Source organism: Microtus pennsylvanicus, chromosome 11 (genome assembly GCF_037038515.1).
Source record: "Microtus pennsylvanicus isolate mMicPen1 chromosome 11, mMicPen1.hap1, whole genome shotgun sequence".
Taxonomy (NCBI): Eukaryota; Metazoa; Chordata; class Mammalia; order Rodentia; family Cricetidae; genus Microtus; species Microtus pennsylvanicus.
Window position 1 is genome coordinate 3,760,600 of NC_134589.1, and position 19,842 is coordinate 3,780,441.

At 51.1% G+C, this 19,842-nt stretch overlaps 1 protein-coding gene across 1 annotated transcript in view; it reads left to right on the forward strand.

Moving 5' to 3' along the window:
- The window catches only part of Timp2 (TIMP metallopeptidase inhibitor 2), a 49,598-nt gene that overhangs the window by 26,085 nt on the left and 3,671 nt on the right, over nt 1-19,842 (forward strand). Inside the window, exons 2-4 of the mRNA XM_075989958.1 lie at nt 8,674-8,774; nt 12,198-12,306; nt 18,600-18,724. Of these exons, the coding sequence (XP_075846073.1) occupies nt 8,674-8,774; nt 12,198-12,306; nt 18,600-18,724 (335 nt within the window). The remainder of the gene's footprint in view (nt 1-8,673; nt 8,775-12,197; nt 12,307-18,599; nt 18,725-19,842) is intronic.

Here is a 19,842-nt window from a genome sequence, read left to right on the forward strand (position 1 = left end):
GGGGGCACGGGGCAGCTGGAGGGCTGGGCCAAGAATGCTGCAGCCTCCTTCTGCGCATTCATATAGATGCGCCATCGCCCTCCCTGAGAAGAGCCAAAGCAATGGGCAGGAAATGGAGATGGGAAAGCTGGTCTCCATGGAGACGGGCATCTAGCGGACAGCCGCCCTCCTGTGTGTGCTAGCATGCTAGAATCTGAGCGGTGGGCAGGGAGCCTGCTGCTAGGCAGGCCTGGCATATTCCCAGGCACCAGTCCATCGGTGGTGTGGCCCAGAGCTGAATGCCCCACAGTCCCCTTGCCATTCCCCTCTCTACCTCACCCTCCGCCACACCCATCTGCTCGCCTTGGCCTGAGTTATTAGAGATGAGTGGGTCTTGACCTCATCCTGAGTAGGCTCAGCCCTACCCGAAGGCTGGGGCCCTGCTTGGTTTCACACTCCACCCTCCCCCGCCCCCCCCAAAGCCCAGTTGCTGCCTGTGAGGGGATCGATCACTGGATTTGGGAGTGCATGTGGGAGGGGCTGGCCTCAGCTGCTGATGCAGGGAAGCTGTGCCCAATCCTGGTCACCAGCACAGAACTGTTTTTAATTACTGAATGACAGCCCCTTTTTCCCTTTTAGGGAAATGAGAGAGAGAGGGTTTGGAGGTCTTTTTCACTAATGCCGAGTGGCTGGACATGGAGGGGACAAGGCAGGGCAGAGCTCGGTGGATGACCTCAACCATCTACAGAAGGCACCTGGAGGTGGCAGCCATGGGAAGGGTGTCACCACGAAGCCAGAGACACAAGGCAGAGCTGGAGTCCTTGTTACCTGAGGACTTGTGGACACAAAACCTGTCTTTGATTCCTTGGGACACCTGGATGTTCACCCATGCCTGTACCCCCACATGCTGAGGTTTGGCCTCAAGCCTGGGAGGCAGAGGTTTTAATGCCCCAGGGCTAAGCCTCCATGTTGCTCACCATCCACCGTCCACAGCAGTTCCTCCAGCCAGTTCTAAGGAACAAGGGTCCCTCAAGTCTTTCCCGTGCCCTCCACAGCCCCATTCAGATTCCACTGCTCTTCAAGGACAGCATCCTGGACAGAGAAACCATCCAATGGCAGCTGTCCGAGGACAAGGCCAGGGACCATGTGGCTAGTCTTCTGTCCCCATCTGAGGGTGTCTAATTGGGGCAGTGGGGGCACGCCTCATTCTCTGGACTGACTTTCCGGGTTAAAGATAAATCAATCCAGGTACAAAAGGCAAGCAGCCTTTGCTGGCCAGGCTGACCAGCTGTGGGTGCCGTGTTGTCCACTGTAAAGGGACAAAAAGACTGATCCCAAGCAGCAGCCACAGGGTCTAGTTATGGATGGAATGGGAACTCTGCTAGCTGAATTGGTGTAAATGACAAGGTGGTGGTACACTGTTTTCTGGGGAGCTTAATAAAGAGACCTTGCAGCGCCCCCACCTCCTGACAGACTGGAAAAAGACACCAGAGCCTCACAGGTTGGGTTTATTCTGGGAGAGAATGATGTATCTTTTATAATCCTCGAACTGACTGGTGTGTAACTCTGCCGTGACAAAATGAAGCGGGGCAGATGACCTCGGGATGACATTTACAGCTAGACCTGAAGTTACTGCATGCACATCTAGGAAGTGAGGAAGGTCTTTCTGTGGGGGCTCCCTCCACCTTGATGCTAGTAGCCTTAAAGCGTGTATCTCTGTCTTTGGTTGATCCCAATCTAGTTACAGTATCAGCGTGTTCCCAACCCTTGATTTGTGCTGACAGAATCTTGGCAAAGGCTCCTGTTCCATCTCCTAGCTCCAGGAGGGAGGAACCACCCCCAAATTAAACTTTCATGTTTTCTGTAGGACCTTGCTGGCCCCAGGTCACTGCAGAACCCTGAAGGACAGGGTGGCCTGATTGTAACCCTCTGGTGATCCCGAGTCAATTTTTCCAGCCTCAAAAGATAGGTGTTGATGGCTGTGGGTTCATTTCTGCTCACTGTGGCGAACTCACAGATCAGAGAGGGCTCTAAGTGAATCCATTCATAATATGTAAATATTCGCATGGCATAAGGGATTGTCCCGAGGCAGCTGGGACTGCAACATGTTAACAGAACCCAACAAGGAGGAATCTTGCAGGTGCTGGCAGCTCTCCTTCAGGTTAGGACCCTTCTATGGACAATGGGCATGGTGTGGTTTTAGATTCTCAATGAACGTCCATGTGTTATCATAGACACCATAGAATTAAAAACTTGTTGACAAGCTGGATGTGGTGGCACACATCTTTAATCCCATCACTTGGGAGGCAGAAGCAGGTAGATCTCGGAATTCAAGTTTACATAGTGAGTTCCAGGTCAGCCAAAGCTACATAGTGAGAGCCCCCCCTTCCCCCCCCTCTCTCCTTTCTCTCTCCCTCACCTCTTTCTCCTCCCTCTCCTCTCCTTTCCTTTTCTCTCTTTGCCCTCTTTCTCCCCCTTTCTCTTTTCTCTCCCTCCTTCCTTCCCTCCCTCCTCTCTCTTTTCTCCTCTCTCTCCTCTCTCCCTCTCCACCCCTCCCTCCCTCCTCTCTCTCCCTCCCTCTGTCGTCCCTCTCCCTCTCCTTTCCTTTCCCCTTTTCTCTCCTCTCTCTCCTTCCTCCCTCCCTCCTCTCTCTCTCTCTCCCTCTCTCCACATGCATACACACTTGTTATATTTATGAACATGTCTTTAGGTCTCAGTAGACCATGTGCTGGTGGCTAGGGGACAGACAGGAGCGCCTGGGAAGGAAAAGCATGGCTCTGCTTGCCATGGTTGGGATCCGTGGAGTGTATTGAACCCTCCAGCTTCCCTTAGCCATGGCCATAGCATCCAGGGTTTCTAGAAAGTTCCCACATAGGATACTAGCAGGAGGGCCCAATTTCTGTTGGCGTCCCTGGGCAGTAGTGATTCTCAAGGTCCAAACACAGTCCGTCGTCATCTTTGGCTCCTCATCAGTGCCCTTGACTTTCCACCCACCGAGCTTTTCCATCCCTTTCTGGCTGGGCAAGCTGGGATTGTTTTTGCAGGCTCCTCTAGGGGGAAGTGACGTCATGTGGTGTCCTCAGCCAGAGGGATGGGGGTAGGGGCTCTGTGGTTGTGTGTGCTTTGAATTAAGTCAGCGCTTGTGCATTCCAGTAGCCAGCATCTGGCGGTGAATTCATCAGCCAGTGTCGCGCTCTTGATGGCAAACCCAGATGTGGGGTTAGCAAAAGGAAAAGAGGAAAAAGCAAATTTTGAGCTGTGGGGGGTGGGGTGGGGACAGTGGTTGGGGCACAAAGCAGTTGAACAGGAGTCTCCTACTGCCTTGCCCAGATCCTTAGTTAGGTAGCGGGGCAGGGCTGGATGTGTCTGGCCCTGCCCTGGTATGGCCCCCCAGCCTAGTATGGAAGTGTCCAGTCAACAGACACTCATGCCTTGCTTCTAGTTCATCCCAAATTCTTTGAGTCTGAATTTCCCTGTCCTTCAGCTGGTCTGGGACTCAGGGAGGCTATCCATTATGTGAGGTGGCCTCCTTTCCTCTCCAGCCCTCATGGTCACCCTGGAGGTCACAGTGATGACTACTGCCATGTGTGGGTGTTATACTTGTAGAGAATTTTTTATTTCCTCTCCTTTCCCGTCTTCCACCCAGGATTTCCTGTCCATCTGTCTGCCCGTTGCCTAGATCAGACTTCCCTCTAAGGCTGGGACTATGAAAGCTTTTACTGGCAAGACCTCCCCCCCATTCCCCTTCTCCACCCAGTGATCTCACCAGGGGACAGCTACAGCTAAGACAGGTGTCTGCTGCAGCCAGCGGTGATAGCTAGTGGGGATAGCCTCTTGCTGCTGCAGGAATGCTTAACGGGAGAGGAAACCATCCAGGCTTCCGCCCTAAAGGCTCTGTAGTCTGGGTCCCTGTGGCTAGCCAGAAGCAGCCTGGTTGTCGATGGCAATTCTACCACCTCTGCCCCTCTCCCACTGCCTACAAACATCCCTGACCTCCCCTCCACCCCCACCCGTTAAGGAAAACCAGCATTTCATTTCTCTTCTGAAAAGTTCAAAGGAGGAATAGTATGGCCCACAGCCCCAGGCGACGTGAGCTCACAACCAGATTCTCCTGAGCCAGGGCACCAAGGCCAGCTTTCCAGATCCTCGTCTTGTAGGAGCAGAGAAACCTGCCCTGTTCACTCCTCCACGATGTGTCCCTTACACTCCATGGCCTCGCTCACTCTCCCCATCACCTTTAGACATCAGATGGTGACATCTGTGTTACATGTACGACCCAGCAATCTCCAATGAGCATCGTGGTCAGCGCTCGCTCATCTTGGCAGCACCTTTCACACACATTCCCACACCTGGTGGCTTCTTGGCCTTTTGGCTTAGATCGTGTCAGGGACTCGGGGGTGTGTGGGAACTTGGGAGCTCCCCTAAGGCAGCAGTTCTTGGGTCCTCAGTGCCGTGGGACAGAATGAGAAGTCACTGGGCTTATTTTCTGATTGGCAGGTGGGCGGTGCATTCTCGTAGCCCAGGGTAGCCTCAAACTCTATAACAGTTCAAGGGAATGCTGAGATTCCAAATACATGCCATGTCCAGCTGTGTGTGTTGAGACTTGAACTGAGGGCTTTGTGGTTGCTATATAAGCCCTCCATCAACTGAGCTACAGTCCCAGCCCTTAATATTCCAGCGAGCGTTAAGCATTGTGCAGTGTAGTGGGCCGCTACTGAGAAGCAAGGCTAGCAAGTGCTCTAGGCCAGTAGAGCGAGGTATACCAACCTCCTTTGGGACCCCTACCTGCTTTTGTTTCTGAGCTGATGACTGTGCTCAGACAAAGAACAAACACATGGCAGTGTTTACCTGGCATGCTTACACATTTGCATTAGCATTACAGTGACGATTTTATAGGTTACACAGAGGGGACTGAGGACCAGCTCATCTATGCTGTCTTCCCAACGCTGTCATTGTCAGCCCACTTCCATCTGGTAGTTGCTTTCTGAGCCCCCAGCCATTCCGTAGCACGGCCTCTACTCGTCAGGACCTCTCACCGGACAGGTGCACAGACGTGCACAGCAGAGTGTGCAGGAGATGAGCGAAATGCCCATCACTGCAGGAAGAAGACAGGAAGGACAGGGGACTGTCTCTCAAGGCCGAATACAAGTTCTCCAGGCAGGGACCTGGAGGTGACATTTTGGGTAGAAGAGCTTCCCTGGTCCAAGGTGGGACATGTCTGGTTATCCTGGCATGTGAGGGACAGGGGAGCAGGATGGATTCAGAAAGAGCAAGGGATGAGTGGGATTGCAGAAGGTGCAGCCCTGGCTGTCCTGGAACTTGCTCAGACTGGCCTCAAACTCAGAGCTCCTCCTGCCTCTGCTGCCTCCCTGTGCTTGGGTTAAAGGTGTGTACCATTACTCCTGGCTCAAATTTTCAGTGAAGGCATTTTGTAAGAAATGTTTATGAGAAAGGCACAGACCAAGAGAACCCTCTGCTCTGGAGTGGCCTGCCAGGTAGTTTTTTTTTTTTTTTTTAAACCCAGGTTGTAACTGTTTGAAGTGAGGCCTACTTTGGGCTGGGAAACAGGAACCTGTGGCCAGGCCAGTGGTGACTCAGAGGTACAGAAGGACCAATGTAAATGGGCCTTGGAGCTGGGTGGGGCCTGAGCTGTGGTGTGAGATTTGGTGAGGAAGGATCCAGAGTGCATTGCTGGGGTCTGAAGAGCAGATGGCACTCCCACGTGCCCGGACCTCCCTGCCTCTGTGGGAAACAGTCCTGGCCAGAAGTTTCCAAGACTCAAGCTGACCGCTGGAGACTCTGAGCTGGCACTGTCTGCCCCCTTGTCTCCGTTGAACTCATGTGCACAGTGACAGAATGCTTGCCCAAAGTGACCCCATACCGCTGCCTTTAAAGGGCAACGCTTTTAAAGCCATTAAAACAGACCCTGACCCAGCTAATAACCTCCAAGTAAAGACAAGGAGGGCTCTGCCTGTGGCAGGATCTGCTGAGCTTCAGTCGTAGGGTGTCCAGGGAGGGACCAGGGGCTTAATTCCTAATAGAAAACCCATGTTAGGCGCAACCAGACTCCAGAACATTCTGGAACTTTCCTTCTTTTGATCGTTGTCCTGGAGGTACTTCCCATGGGACCGTCTGTGTCTAACATTTGAGAGCCACACTAACGTTACTGGCCAGATCCATAGCCTGCATAACAGGCTTTCCAACTCCATGTCTGTCAACCTTCCCATAGAATGTGGGTTACTCTAAAGAATGTCCCACAAAGCCATGTTTGCTGTGGCATGTGCTCGTAATCCCAGCACTGGGAAGGAAGACACAGGAAGAACATAGAGGCTTGCCGGCGAGCCAGCTGGTGAGCTCCAGGCCAGTGAGAGACCCTCAGGCTGGTGGGAGATTCTCAGACTAATGAGAGACCCTCAGGCCAGTGAGAGACCCTCAGGCCAATGAGAGACCCTCAGGCCAATGAGAGACTTTCAGGCCAGGGAGAGAGCCCAGTGAGAGACTCTGTCTCCAAGAGCAAGGTGGAGAGTCAGCGACATGACCCAATGTGTAAAGGTTCTTGGCATTACACCTGCTGACCTGAATTTGATCCCTGGAGCCCACATGGTGGAGAGCTGTTGGCCCCATAAGTTGTCCTCTGGCTTTGACATGTTGGTTGCATCATGCAGTGTGCAAACCCCACCCACCCCCATGCCCTCTTGCATGCTAGGCTGGTGCTCTGTTCTGAGTTGTACCCTAGTACCCCAGTGGTGTGGTGATATTTTGTGTGTTTTCACAAATAAAGCTTGCCTGAAGATCAGAGTACAGAGCTAAGCACTAGTTAGCCATAGAGTCTGGGCAGCGGTGGCACACACCTTTAATCCCAGCATTTGGGAGACAGAGGCAGATGGATCTCTGTGAGTTCAGGGTCACCCTGGGCTTCACAAGATTGAATCTGTCTAAAAGAGAAACAGAGCTCACACAAAGGTGATCCCAGGACTTGGGATCACAGGCCTCTAATCCATATGGCTGGGTGGAGAGAGGAATATAAGACAGAACACTGTACCGTATACATAACAAATAAATAGATCTAAAAAAAAAAAAGAAAGAAAGAACTCTAGCGACTGGCCGAGTTTTTATTATTAAGACCAATTAGAATTTGTGCTACACAGTGGAGACCTCAAATCTGAATAAACCAGTCTCCTTTGGGGTGGATGACTACCTTTCTGCTCCAGTCCCCAAAGCCTGTTTGACGGTGGGGTGCTGGAACGTCAGAGCCATCACCCTGGCTCTCCACCAGTCCTGCTTGCAGGATCAGGACTGCACGCTAGACCACTGCATGCTAGGCCACTGCACGCTAGGCCACTGCACGCTAGACCACTGCATGCTAGACCACTGCACGTTAGACCACTGCACGCTAGACCACTGCACGCTAGACCACTGCACGCTAGACCACTGCACGCTAGGTCACTGCACACTAGACCACTGCACGTTAGACCACTGCACGTTAGACCACTGCACGCTAGGTCACTGCACGCTAGACCACTGCACGCTAGGCCACTGCACTCTAGGCCACTGCACGTTAGGCCACTGCACTCTAGGCCACTGCACGCTAGGCCACTGCACGCTAGGCCACTGCACGCTAGGCCACTGCACGCTAGGCCACTGGCACGCTAGGCCACTGCACGTTAGGCCACTGCACGCTAGGCCACTGCACGCTAGGCCACTGCACGCTAGGCCACTGCACGTTAGACCACTGGCACGTTAGGCCACTGCATGCTAGGCCACTGGCTAGCTAGGCCACCGGTATGCTAAGCCACTGCACGCTAGACCACTGGCAAGCTAGGCCACTGGCACGCTAGGCCACTGCATGCTAGGCCACTTGCCTTCTGTTTCTACAGTCTAGACTCATGGCCACAGCCTATTCAACAGAGCCATTTGGCGTCCTATTCAACAAAGGGCTCATCTGGGGATCTGTTCCTTTGGGTTTTGGTTTGGGTTGTTTTCTTGAGACAGGGTCTCACTTTGTAGCCCTGGCTGTCCTGAAATTCACTAGGTTGACCAGGCTGGCCTTGAACTCACAGAGATCCGCCTGCCTCTGCCCCAAGTGCTAGAGTTAAAAGTGTGTGCCATCACACCCAGCTTTTTGGCTTTTGATTTTGTCTTTTGAGTCAGGTTTGTGGTTGTCGTTTTGTTTTTTGTATTTTTTGAGATAGGGTTTCTCTGTGTAGCCTTGGCTGTCCTGGAACTTGCTCTGTAGACCAGGCTATACTCAAACTCAGAAATCTACCTGCCTCTGCTGGGATTAAAGGCATGTATCACCACACACACACACATGCACACCACCTGGTGAGATGGTTTTAGCAGCCCAGGCTGGCCCTGAAGTTCTGCCCTTCCTGACTCTACCTCCTAAGGGCTGGGGCTAAAGGTGTGTATCACTGTGCCCACGTTCATGTAGTGCTAGGTGCTAGAGACTGAACACAGGCTTTTGTACACGCTAGCCAAGCTCTCTATCAACTGAGCCACATCCCACAGCAAAGGACTCTTGCTGACCCTCCTCCCTTTACCTGTGCCAGGTCAGACTCCTGTGACCCCTCAGGTGGACAATAGGCCCACTGCCCTTAGTACCTCCCGTCGGGAGGCACACTTTCCTCCCCTGAGCAGAGCCTGGATCCTGATCCTCAGCTACCCCCTCATCTGTGTCTCTGTGTTTTGCAGTGATCAGGGCCAAAGCCGTGAGCGAGAAGGAGGTGGATTCCGGGAACGACATCTACGGCAACCCCATCAAGAGGATTCAGTATGAGATCAAGCAGATAAAGGTAGCCCCTGACTTTGTGGGGGAAGCAGAGGTGGGGCCCTGGAACGTCTCCAAGCCAGCGTAAGCCAGAAAGCTGAGTCGTCAAAGCCACAGAGAAGCTCAGTTCTCCTTAAGCCACAGGAACATGAAAAGCTGGCAGAGATTTTAGGTTTTCAAAGGTCTCAATCACTGTCCTATGTTGGGAAGAGACGCCAGGACCAAGGCAGTCTTGAAAAAGAAAGCATATTAAATGGGGGCTTGCTTACAGTTTCAGAGGCTGAGTCTGTGTCATCATGGTGGGGAGCAGACAGGCATGGTGCTGGGGCAGTAGTTGAGAGCTTTCCATCCTGACCCGAAGGCAGCAGGTGGACTTCCGAAACCTCCAAGCCCACACCCCCAGTGACAGATGTCTTTCAACAAGGCCATACCTCCTAATCTTTCCCAGACAGTTCGGCCAGCTGGGGATCAAGCATTTACATATTTGAACCAATGGGACCATTCTCATTCAAACCACCACATCACCCTAATCCCCGAAACAGGCTAGCTTGATTTTACCGGGTGATAACCCAGTGAGTATCATGTCATAACGGATGAGTCTGGCAGCTTCCCGACTGTGATGGATCACTTACTGAGAACTAGCTTATGGTGTCCCATTGGGAGGACAGGACTGACTGTGGTAGGGTGGAGGGGACCACAGATGGCAGCAGTGGTGGCTGTGGTGGTGTCTGCTGATGTTTTCAGAGTACTGTCCATGTCAGGGACAACAATGTTTGAGAGAGAGCGAGAGGTTAAGGGAGAGGCTGGGGATGTGGCTCAATTGGTAGCATGCTTGCCTAGCATGCAGGAAGTCCCAGGTTTGATCCCCGGCACTGCAGAACTAAGTAGGGTGGTGCCTGCCTGCTCTGAGAGTTTTCATTTACTAACTCTGGGTTCAAAGAAAGACAGCTGGCTGGCTCCTCCAGTGTTAGGGACAGCTTGTCACGCAGTAGTGACCGTAGCCATTCTTATTTACCAAAACTGAAAATAAATATTATCAATGGACCAGAGGAGCGAGCACGTCCTCATCACAGATGCCACCTCAAGGGGACGACTGACCTCTCAATACCAAAGTCCTTCTGTGAGGCAGACAGCAGGTGGATTTCCATAAGCTCCTCGTGGCTTAATGCCAAGGAAGCAACACTGACCCCTTGGCGTCATCTGAGATGCAGAAGGAGACTGTTGCCCTGGCAACCCTCCTTTCTACAGGGTTAGAGTGAAGCTCCCTAAGCTGGTTTGTCCTTGAGAGGGACTGGAGCCCCAGGGCTCAGTGGGTAAGAGCACGCGCCAATGCCCATGTCAGGCAGCTCGAGGGGATCTGGAGATGGGATTCTGAGGGCACCTGCACACACATGGCAGCAGACACACAGGCACAAACACACCGCAGGAATAGAAATAAAAATACATCTTTAAAACTTGAAGAAATGAGAGGAAGAAGGAAGGGAGGAAAAGACAAATGAAAAATGTCTTCTGGAGTGTTAGGGAGGGTATGAGCCAAAGGGAGAGCGGGCGAGCCTCTCCCCTCACCCCACACACCCTCACCCTCACACACCCTCACCTAGGTACTGGGCAATGTCTTCCTCATGGGGCAGCAGGTGCACTCCTGAAGAGCCCAAGCAAGTCAGACCCGAGAAATCCAGCCCTCCCCTGACTCAGAGGTTATGGTCTCCTCCTAGAGGGCACCTTTCGCCCCTTGGTTGTTATTAGGTAGCCAGTGCTTCACCAAGGTCCCTGGAAATAAACAATGTGTTGTAGTGCAAGTCTGTAAACCCAGCATCCTGGCTGCGGCAAGAGAATGGAGAGTTCGAGTCCAGGCTTGGCTACAAAGTGAGACTTTTGTCTCAGGAAAAAAAAATCTGGAAATAGGGCTGGGGTGTAATTATTGGGCTCAAGGCCACAGGTTTAATCCAGAACAGAGGGACAGGGGTTGGGAAAAAGTGAAAGTCAAAAGAAAAAGGAAAAATAAAAATTTCTTTTGTTTTTTGGTTTTTTGTGTGGGGGAGGATTTTTTGTTTTTTATTCGTTTGCTTGTTTGTTTTTGACTTTTGGTTTTTCGAGACAAGGTTCTCTGTGTAGCCTTAGTTGTCCTGAAACTTATAGAGTTCTGACTGCCTCTGCTTCCTGAGTGCTGGGATTAAAGACCCCCCCCCTCACCACCACACACACACACACAACACACACTTTGGTTTGTTTTTGTTTTTGTTTTTTGTTTGTTTTGTTTTGTTTGTTTTTCAGGACAGGGTTTCTCTGTGTAGCCCTGGTTTGTTTTGTTTTTAGTTAAGCAAGCAAATTAACCCAGTCCCTGGGAACAGACAGATGTGACCCTCTGTGGCAAGTGAGACTCTCTAGATTTCTACGGGGGTTCGGAAATGATGACTTCGTGCTCAGAAATGTCCTGCCCATGACAGGCTGTGCTGGCCAGCTGGGGTCTACCTACAGCCCCAAGGGGATATGTGACTCTGAGCACCTTTGCAAAAGCAGTAAAGATTGTGAAGCTCAGTGGCAAGCCTGTTTACCTTCTGGCGTCTTGTGGGGAAGGGGCACATCTGGGCACAGCCCTGGACTCTTGTTCCTATCATTTTCTGACTGGGAACCTATCTGGTCTCACCCCTGCCCTACTGTGCTTACCCCTGCCCTACTGTGCTCACCCCTGCCCTACTGTGCTCACCCCTGCCCTACTGTGCTCACCCCTGCCCTACTGTGCTCACCCCTGCCCTACTGTGCTCACTCCTGCCCTACTGTGCTTACCCCTGCCCTACTGTGCTCACTCCTGCCCTACTGTGCTCACTCCTGCCCTACTGTGCTCACTCCTGCCCTACTGTGCTTACCCCTGCCCTACTGTGCTCACTCCTGCCCTACTGTGCTCACTCCTGCCCTACTGCTTACCCCTGCCCTACTGTGCTCACTCCTGCCCTACTGTGCTCACCCCTGCCCTACTGTGCTCACCCCTGCCCTACTGTGCTTACCCCTGCCCTACTGTGCTTACCCCTGCCCTACTGTGCTTACTCCTGCTTTATTGTGCTTACTCCTGCCCTACTGTGCTCACTCCTGCCCTAATGTGCTCACTCCTGCTCTACTGTGCTTACTCCTGCCCTAATGTGCTCACTCCTGCCCTACTGTGCTCACTCCTGCCCTACTGTGCTCACCCCTGCCCTACTGTGCTCACTCCTGCCCTACTGTGCTCACCCCTGCCCTACTGTGCTCACCCCTGCCCTACTGTGCTCACCCCTGCCCTGCTGTGCTTACCCCTGCCCTGCTGTGCTTACTCCTGCCTTATTGTGCTTACTCCTGCCTTATTGTGCTCACTCCTGCCCTACTGTGCTCACTCCTGCCCTACTGTGCTCACTCCTGCCCTACTGTGCTTACCCCTGCCTTACTGTGCTTACTCCTGTCCTACTGTGTTTTTCAGATGTTCAAAGGACCTGACAAAGACATTGAGTTTATCTACACGGCCCCCTCCTCAGCAGTATGCGGGGTCACGCTGGACGTTGGAGGGAAGAAGGAATATCTAATTGCAGGTGTGTAGAAGCTCAGCCTTGAGTACTAGGTCGTGGTACCCTGACAGAATTAATTCTGCATTCCTATGTCCTGGTCCCTAAGGAACAAGCTTCCCACACTGCCCTCTAGGGGCGAACCAGCCAATCTGCATTGGCACAGGTACTGCTTATAGCCCACGTCTAGGAGACTCTGGTGAAGCTGCCTTTGTCTTGCTAGCACTTACTCCCAGAGGCACCCCCAGGTCCTTGCCTATACAGAAGCTGTCTGTACTAGTGGCCTCTCTAGTGGGCCGCAGTCCTGGGAAGCCCAGCAGCAGCTCCTCCTCTGGGCACTGGCTGGGAGGTAGGGGATTTCCCATTTCTTTCTATGGAGATTGCATAAATCCTTTGCCTTCCTGTTATAAGGTGTACCCGTGATCCCCCAGTGCAGATGAAGGTTTGCCTCAGGCACAGGGATTAACATGGGGTCCACTTGCAACACTTGGCAAGAGCCGGTGGTTCTGTTTCCTCTGAGCCGATTGGTGTCACATTGGCAGCCAGCGTGGGGTCATTTCTGGCACAGAAAGCTTCTGCTAATGCAGAGAGAGGCTTCTCCTCCTAGGAGAGCCAGTAGATAGAGGTTCCTCAGCATAGTCCTGCAGCACCCCTGCTGGCTCTATGCGGTCTTTCTTTTTTTTTTTTTAAGTGGATTTATTTTTATGTGTATGAGTGTTTTGCTTGCTTCATGGCCCACTGGGATTCCCCATAGCCTGTGACACGCCAGATGCCCAGGCTGTATCTAGTGCAAGTCAAGGAGAATGTAGGGCTGAAGTTGGTCCTTTGGTGAGCCCGTGTGTGATCAGGGCTAACATCCAGTTTCTAACCAGAACCTTCCCTGACAAAGGCCAGAAGTTGCCAACAGCTGGTGAGTGCCCACTGGAAGGGATGTACCTCAGTAGTCAAGCACGGCCATCTCCCGTGCACGAACTCCATTTTTGACCTCCTGGGGCCAGACCTGTCAGTCAGACCTGCTTCCTGTTTGGATACCCCAAGCATGGGCACTGCTTTCTGTTTCGTGGGATGGAAACCAGCCCACCAGACCAGTAATGGGCTTCTGGGTAGGCAACTTACAAATCGGTGAGCCATGCCTTGCTATCAGGAGCCCTTACACACCATGGCTGCTACAACAGGCTCAAACTCCTGCTCCATGCCCTGCTTAGTTCCTGGAGAGCATGAGGAGGCTGCAGACGCCTGAGCAAAGGGGGAGGGCGGAGTCCTACAGGGAAGCAGAGTGATGAGCATTGCTGGGAGCTGCTCTGTTTTGTGGACTTGGGGCATTTTGGGGCATCCTCGCTGGCTCTGCCCCTCTTCTGTGCGGACAAAGTCTGGGGAGTCAGTCCACACAGGAGGCCAGATTATTTCAAAGACTGTGCATATGGACCTCAGTGTCTGTTGTGCTGAACCCCAGTCTTCCACACAGACCATCAGAGGTTTCCCACCTGCCCCTTCTGTTCTGTGCTGCCCTACTATGCCCATGTATGTCCACTCCTCCTCTCTCTTTTCCTAGGCCTCATTTCCTAGGTCTGTAAGACCCTAACCCGCTGTAGCTCCAGGTGCCATGCCGACTGGAAATCCCCAAAGCCACGTAGTGACTGTGCGCCTGTCATCTTAGACTACGTCACACTTACTGCCCCAAACACACGGGCACAGTTCATAACATTAATAAAGGACAGCTTTAAGTATGCTTGCAGCATGCTCTTTTAAAAACTGCACTAGTGTAGCTGGGCATGGTGGCACTTGGGAGACAGAGGTGGCCTACACCTCTTGTCTTAAAAAACAAAGCCCCACAAAACTCCTGCAGTATCTAGACCAGCTAGATAGCTTGGTAGGTAAAGTCACGGGCCACGAAGCCTGAGTTTGATCCCCAGGACCGACATGGTAGAAGAAGAAAAACGACACTATATTGTCACCTGACCTCCATACACACGCACACACACAAAATGAATGAATGGAAGAAAACCTGCAGAAAGTACATATGGTAGAATTGCCTTCGTGTCTATGCCTGGACACAGGATTCAGTGGCTCTGTATATAGTCACAGTAGCAGATAATATTGCTCTCTGTGCCAAGACTGTGCCATCTTCCCAAACTGCATCTCTGGCCACTGCCACCGCATCTCACACCTTGTCTTAGGCCCTGGGTCCCAGCCCCCACATTCTACTTTAGTTTCTGTGAACTTGCCTATTCTAGGGAGCTCACGGTTCTGGCAAGATAGATATCCTTTTCTTTTCTTTTCCTTTCTTTCTTTCTTTCTTTCTTTCTTTCTTTCTTTCTTTCTTTTTGATCTCCTTTTCTTTGTTTTCTTTTCTTTCTTTCTTTTTTTTTTTTGAGACAGGGTTTCTCTGTGTAGCTTTGGAGCCTGTTCTGGAACTCACTCTGTAGACCAGGCTGGCCTCAGACTCACAGAGATTCAGCCTGCCTCTGCCATCTGAGTGCTGAGATTAAAGGCGTGCGCCACCACCGCCCAGAAAGATAGATATCTTTTTGTGGCAGCTTATTTTACTGAGTATGATGTCAGGTTCTGTCCATGTGATAGCAGGTGTGAGACTTGCCTCCCTTTTTATGTGTATGTATACACATACATACCTACCTACATACATACACACATACATATAAATACATATGCACACACATATATACATATGTACATACATATGCACATACATATGTACATATACATGCTCATATACATATGCACATACATGCACAACATACGTGCATACACATACATACATCACACACAGACACACATGCACATGTATTTGGTGGTGCTGGGGATGGAACCCAAGGCCTTAGACATGCTATATAAGGGCTCTAGGACTATGTGTAAATTTTTTAATGTGATATTCTTTTCCATTGAATTTGACAAGTGATTCCTATTTTCATACACACACAAATGCAGCTGTATACATGCGCGCATATGATGACACATGAGTGGAGGTCAGAGGACAATTTGAGGGAGCCAGCACTCTCCTACAGTGCAGGTCCCAGGGACTGAACTCGGGTCGACAGGTTTGGCACCAAGTGCCATCACATTGGCCCAATGGAGGGGAATTAAAGATGCCGAGAAGTCACTGTGTTTTGTCTAAAGAGAACAAGCTGGAAGAAAAGGTGACAAGTGGCCCACGTGTGCCTAGGCGCTGCCTCTGCAAACACACCTGCTTGGGTTTGAGCTGATGGCCGACCCCTGAAAAGCCAGTGCGGGGCAGTTGCCACGTGGAAGTGAGAGATGGCAGCGAGACTCCAGGCACCTTGACCTGGGCCTGTACCACGTTCACAAATAACTGTGTTTCAAAAGTGCAAGGTGGCAGGCACCTGTGTGTCACACCGAATGAGGGCCAATGAGTGACGTGCACTCTGGGCTATGAGCAGGTTACCTGCAGGGCAGGACACGTGAGAAGGGTCTGCAGAGGACCTCAGTAGGAAGCCACCCTCAGGGGACTGGGCACTGGGCAGGTGGGTCCATCAGTGAAGTGCTTAAGTCTAATCTCCAGACCCCCATGAAAGCTGGGCATGGTAGCATGTGCCCTAGAGGTGGGACTCCCTAGAGCTCCCTGAATTGGTAAAATCAGTTCAGTGAGAGACTTTGCCTCAAAAATAAGATGTGAGCAATTGGGAAACACACCCAACATGACCTCCAACCCCCAGATACCCCACATACACAAACACGTATGAACATGTACACATACTTATACCATATACACACATATACCACATATACAAGCACATCTGAATATGTCCACATGATTATACCACACACCCACACACACATGCATATACCACATACACAAACACGTATGAACATGTACACATGGTTATGCCACCCACACACATGCATATACCACATACACAAACACGTATGAACATGTACACATGGTTATGCCACCCCCACACATGCATATACCACATATATGAGAACATCTGAACATGTCCACACGGTTATGCCACACAGCACACACATACACCCTTAGAATACCGACGATGACCAGTGTGCTGCTTAGGACAGCCAGAGATGTCTTTCTCTGTGCCTCTCTGGCCTCCCCAGGAGAACTATTCTTTGGCACAACTCAGTGATAAATAATTGTGCCTGCCCATAAGTCAGCTGCTCTGCCAATCAGGATACACACCCCACTCACTCTTGGGAGAGGAACCAGGCCTGAGGCACACTGTCCGAAAAGCCTCTCTAATCTTCCTCTCTTTGGGCTTGGTCAGGTGGCTTCAGATTGGACAAGTTCTTACTGCCCAAGGCACAACAGAACCTGTTTCCCGTTCTTTTTTTTTTGTTGTTGTTGTTTGTTTGTTTTTCGAGACAGGGTTTCTCTATGGTTTTGGAGCCTGTCCTGGAACTAGCTTTTGTAGACCAGGCTGGCCTCGAACTCACAAAGATCCGCCTGCCTCTGCCTCTCAAGTGCTGGGATTAAAGGTGTGCGCCACCACCGCTCGGCTGTTTCCCGTTCTTTAGAGTCAGGACAGGCCCCTTAACCAGGGACTACCCAGAAATCACATGGCCCAGCACACTGCCCAGCCAGCTGGCTATGGAGACCGATGATTCAGCTTCACATGTGGACTTGGGTAGATTTCTCCCTGTAATTTTCTTTCAAGTTTCTCTCTCCTGAAAGGAAAAGTAAACACAAAACCCTCAGCTGCTCGTTTTACTCAATCCCTGTTCTTTGCCCAAGCCTCATGCTTTGCAGTTTCCCAAGTTAAAATGTTGCAATGCTTGACTGTCCCACAGGAGCCCAGTGTGATGGTGCTAAACGGGACTTCTTGTTTTATATTCGTGTTCGCTAACTATACAAATAATAGCAGGCCTTCCAATGGCTCAGCCAGTAAGGGTGCTGGCCAAAGAAGCTTGACCACATTTGTTCAACCCCCGAACCCATGTAAAAGTGGAAGGAAAGGAAAGACAATATAAAGTTTCCCCTGACTCCCACACGCATGCTATGATGTGTAGGAGTGCTCTCACACACATAAACATCATACATGCAATCGGTATTTAGATAAGAATCATTATGACGTTGTCATACGTCTGTATGCTGTACTTTGATCTGGGGCCGGAGAGATGGCTCAGTGGTTAAGGGCTTGCTGTGCAACCACGAGGATCTGAGTTCAGATCCCAGCGCTCATAGTGGTCTCATACGTGGAGGGGTGTGGCAGCTGCAGATGAGGGACTGGGGATCCCCCTTCTCCTTCATTGTTACTCCTAAATTCTCTGCACTGAGCATTATTTTCGCTTCATTTCTGTGATTAAAAAATACCCAGACAAGAAGCAAGTTTGAGGAGAAAGGGTTTCCTGGAACGTAGTGTTCGAGGTTATAGTCTCTCCGTGTGGGAAATCCAAGGCAGAAACACAAAGCAATTAGTCAGGAGCAGAGAGGGAATATGTGCCTACATGCTCACCTGCTTGGTTGCTAGCGTTCAGCTCAACTTCTCCATTCATACATAGTTCAGGACCCCTGCCTAGAGAATGGTGCCACTGCAGTGGGCTTTCCACACGGATTAAATAAGACAGTTCCCCATAGACCTATCCACCTGCCAATCCAAGGCAGATAATCCTTCATTGAGACTGCCTTCCCAAGTGATTCTAGGTTATGTCAAGTTGCAATTAAAGCTAGCCATCATAAACATGCATTTCCCCCCCCCCTTTTTTTTTCAGACAGGGATTTATATAGCCCAGGCTGGCCTCAAACTCACTATGTAGCCAACGTCCTTCAATTCCTGATTCTCCTGCCTTTACCTCTTTGTACCCAACCATACCAGGCTCAAACATGCATTTGTTTAAATTGATGCACACGTTTAATCCTAGTACTCAGGAGGCAGAGGCAGGTGTATCTCGGTGAGTTTGAAGCCACATGGTCTGCAAAGTGAGTTCCAGGACAGTTGGGGCTATTACACAGAGAAACCCTGTCTCAAATAACCAAAAAATTGGGGGTGTATTTTCGTTTTATTTTACATGATGGGGGATATATGTCAGGGGGTACAGTGTCCACAGAGGCTTGAAGAGGGTGTCATCTCCCCAGAAGCTGGAGTTACAGGCTGTTGTAATCTGCCTGACATAGATGCTGGGAACTGAACTCTGGTCACCTGGAAGATCAGCAAACACTCTTAACCACTGGCCATCTCTCTAGCTCCAACATGAGTTATTTTAAAACTCAGTAGTCCAACCACGGTATTGTTAGAACTGGCCCTCAACACCCAGAGCTGTACCCGGATGCAGGAGGAAGTCTGAAGGGGGAGACTTGACCCTCACCCTGAGCCTGGCGACTCTCCCCGCAGGAAAGGCAGAAGGAGATGGCAAGATGCACATTACCCTCTGTGACTTCATTGTGCCCTGGGATACCCTGAGCACCACCCAGAAGAAGAGCCTGAACCACAGGTACCAGATGGGCTGTGAGTGCAAGGTAAGCCAGATCTGTGTCCTGACCCCTTCCCCGCTTTGCCATCACAGGGTCTCCAGGTGGACAGCGGGGGACAGGTTCCTTGGCTTCCCAGACCCTCAGGACGGGGAGTCCTGATTTTGGAACAAACTCTGGGAAGATAAGAAAGCAAGACTGTCTAGCTAGAGACAAAGCCTTTGGTCCCAGGCCTCAGAGAACCTTGAGCTGTGTCCTTGGCGAGGAATATTCGGAAGATAAGGGGATCTGGGGGTGGGACAAAGCACATAAATCGGTCCACATGACTGGCAACTTCTAAGAAGAAAAGCTTCAAGGGAAGGAGATTTTGTAGGGAGAACACGGTCCTGGAAATATTTTTCTACTTGGGTATATGTGCAAACATTGTGTGTCCAAGAGCCTAGGTATTGCTCCTAACATTCTAGACTTCTGTGCATGGGTCTCTGTGACTCTGCCCAGAGATGGCACTAAACAGATGCACACATGCTTAGACGTGATGGAAAAGGGTGAGATCTAGCCAGGCGTTGGTGGCGCACGCCTTTAATCCCAGCACTTGAGAGGCAGAGGCAGGCAGATCTTTGTGAGTTCCAAGCCAGCCTGGTCTACAGAGCTAGTTCCAGGACAGGCTCCAAAGCTACAGAGAAACCCTGTCTCGAAAAACCAAAAAAATAAAAATAAAAAAAGGGTGAGATCCATTCCCAGATTTGGGGATTATGTCAGCTCCAAGGAACAACAATGTTCATGGCCCCTATGCCTTTCCCCTCACCAGTACCGGGTAGCCAGCATTCCTTTATGTTACCAGGAGTAAGTCTGGGACTGAGAGGTGCCAGCAGAATCCTGACCTATGCCCCTGTATGGGCCTATGCCAATTGGCACTTTTTCATGGTGCTTCCCATCACTTGGTTATCAAGATGTCATTCTATGCCCAGCTGTCCAACCAAATCCGGGCCAAGCATGGCTCCTCTGTGCCTAGCACATCAAAGCAAATTCTAGTTGGGCATGCTTATTCACCACACTTGGGAGGGGGAGACAGGAGGATTGCTGGGTTTGAAATCAACCTGTGCTGTAGGGTGAGTTTCATGCCAGCCCAGGCTTGCAGGGTGAGATTCTGTCTCAGAAAAAAAAAA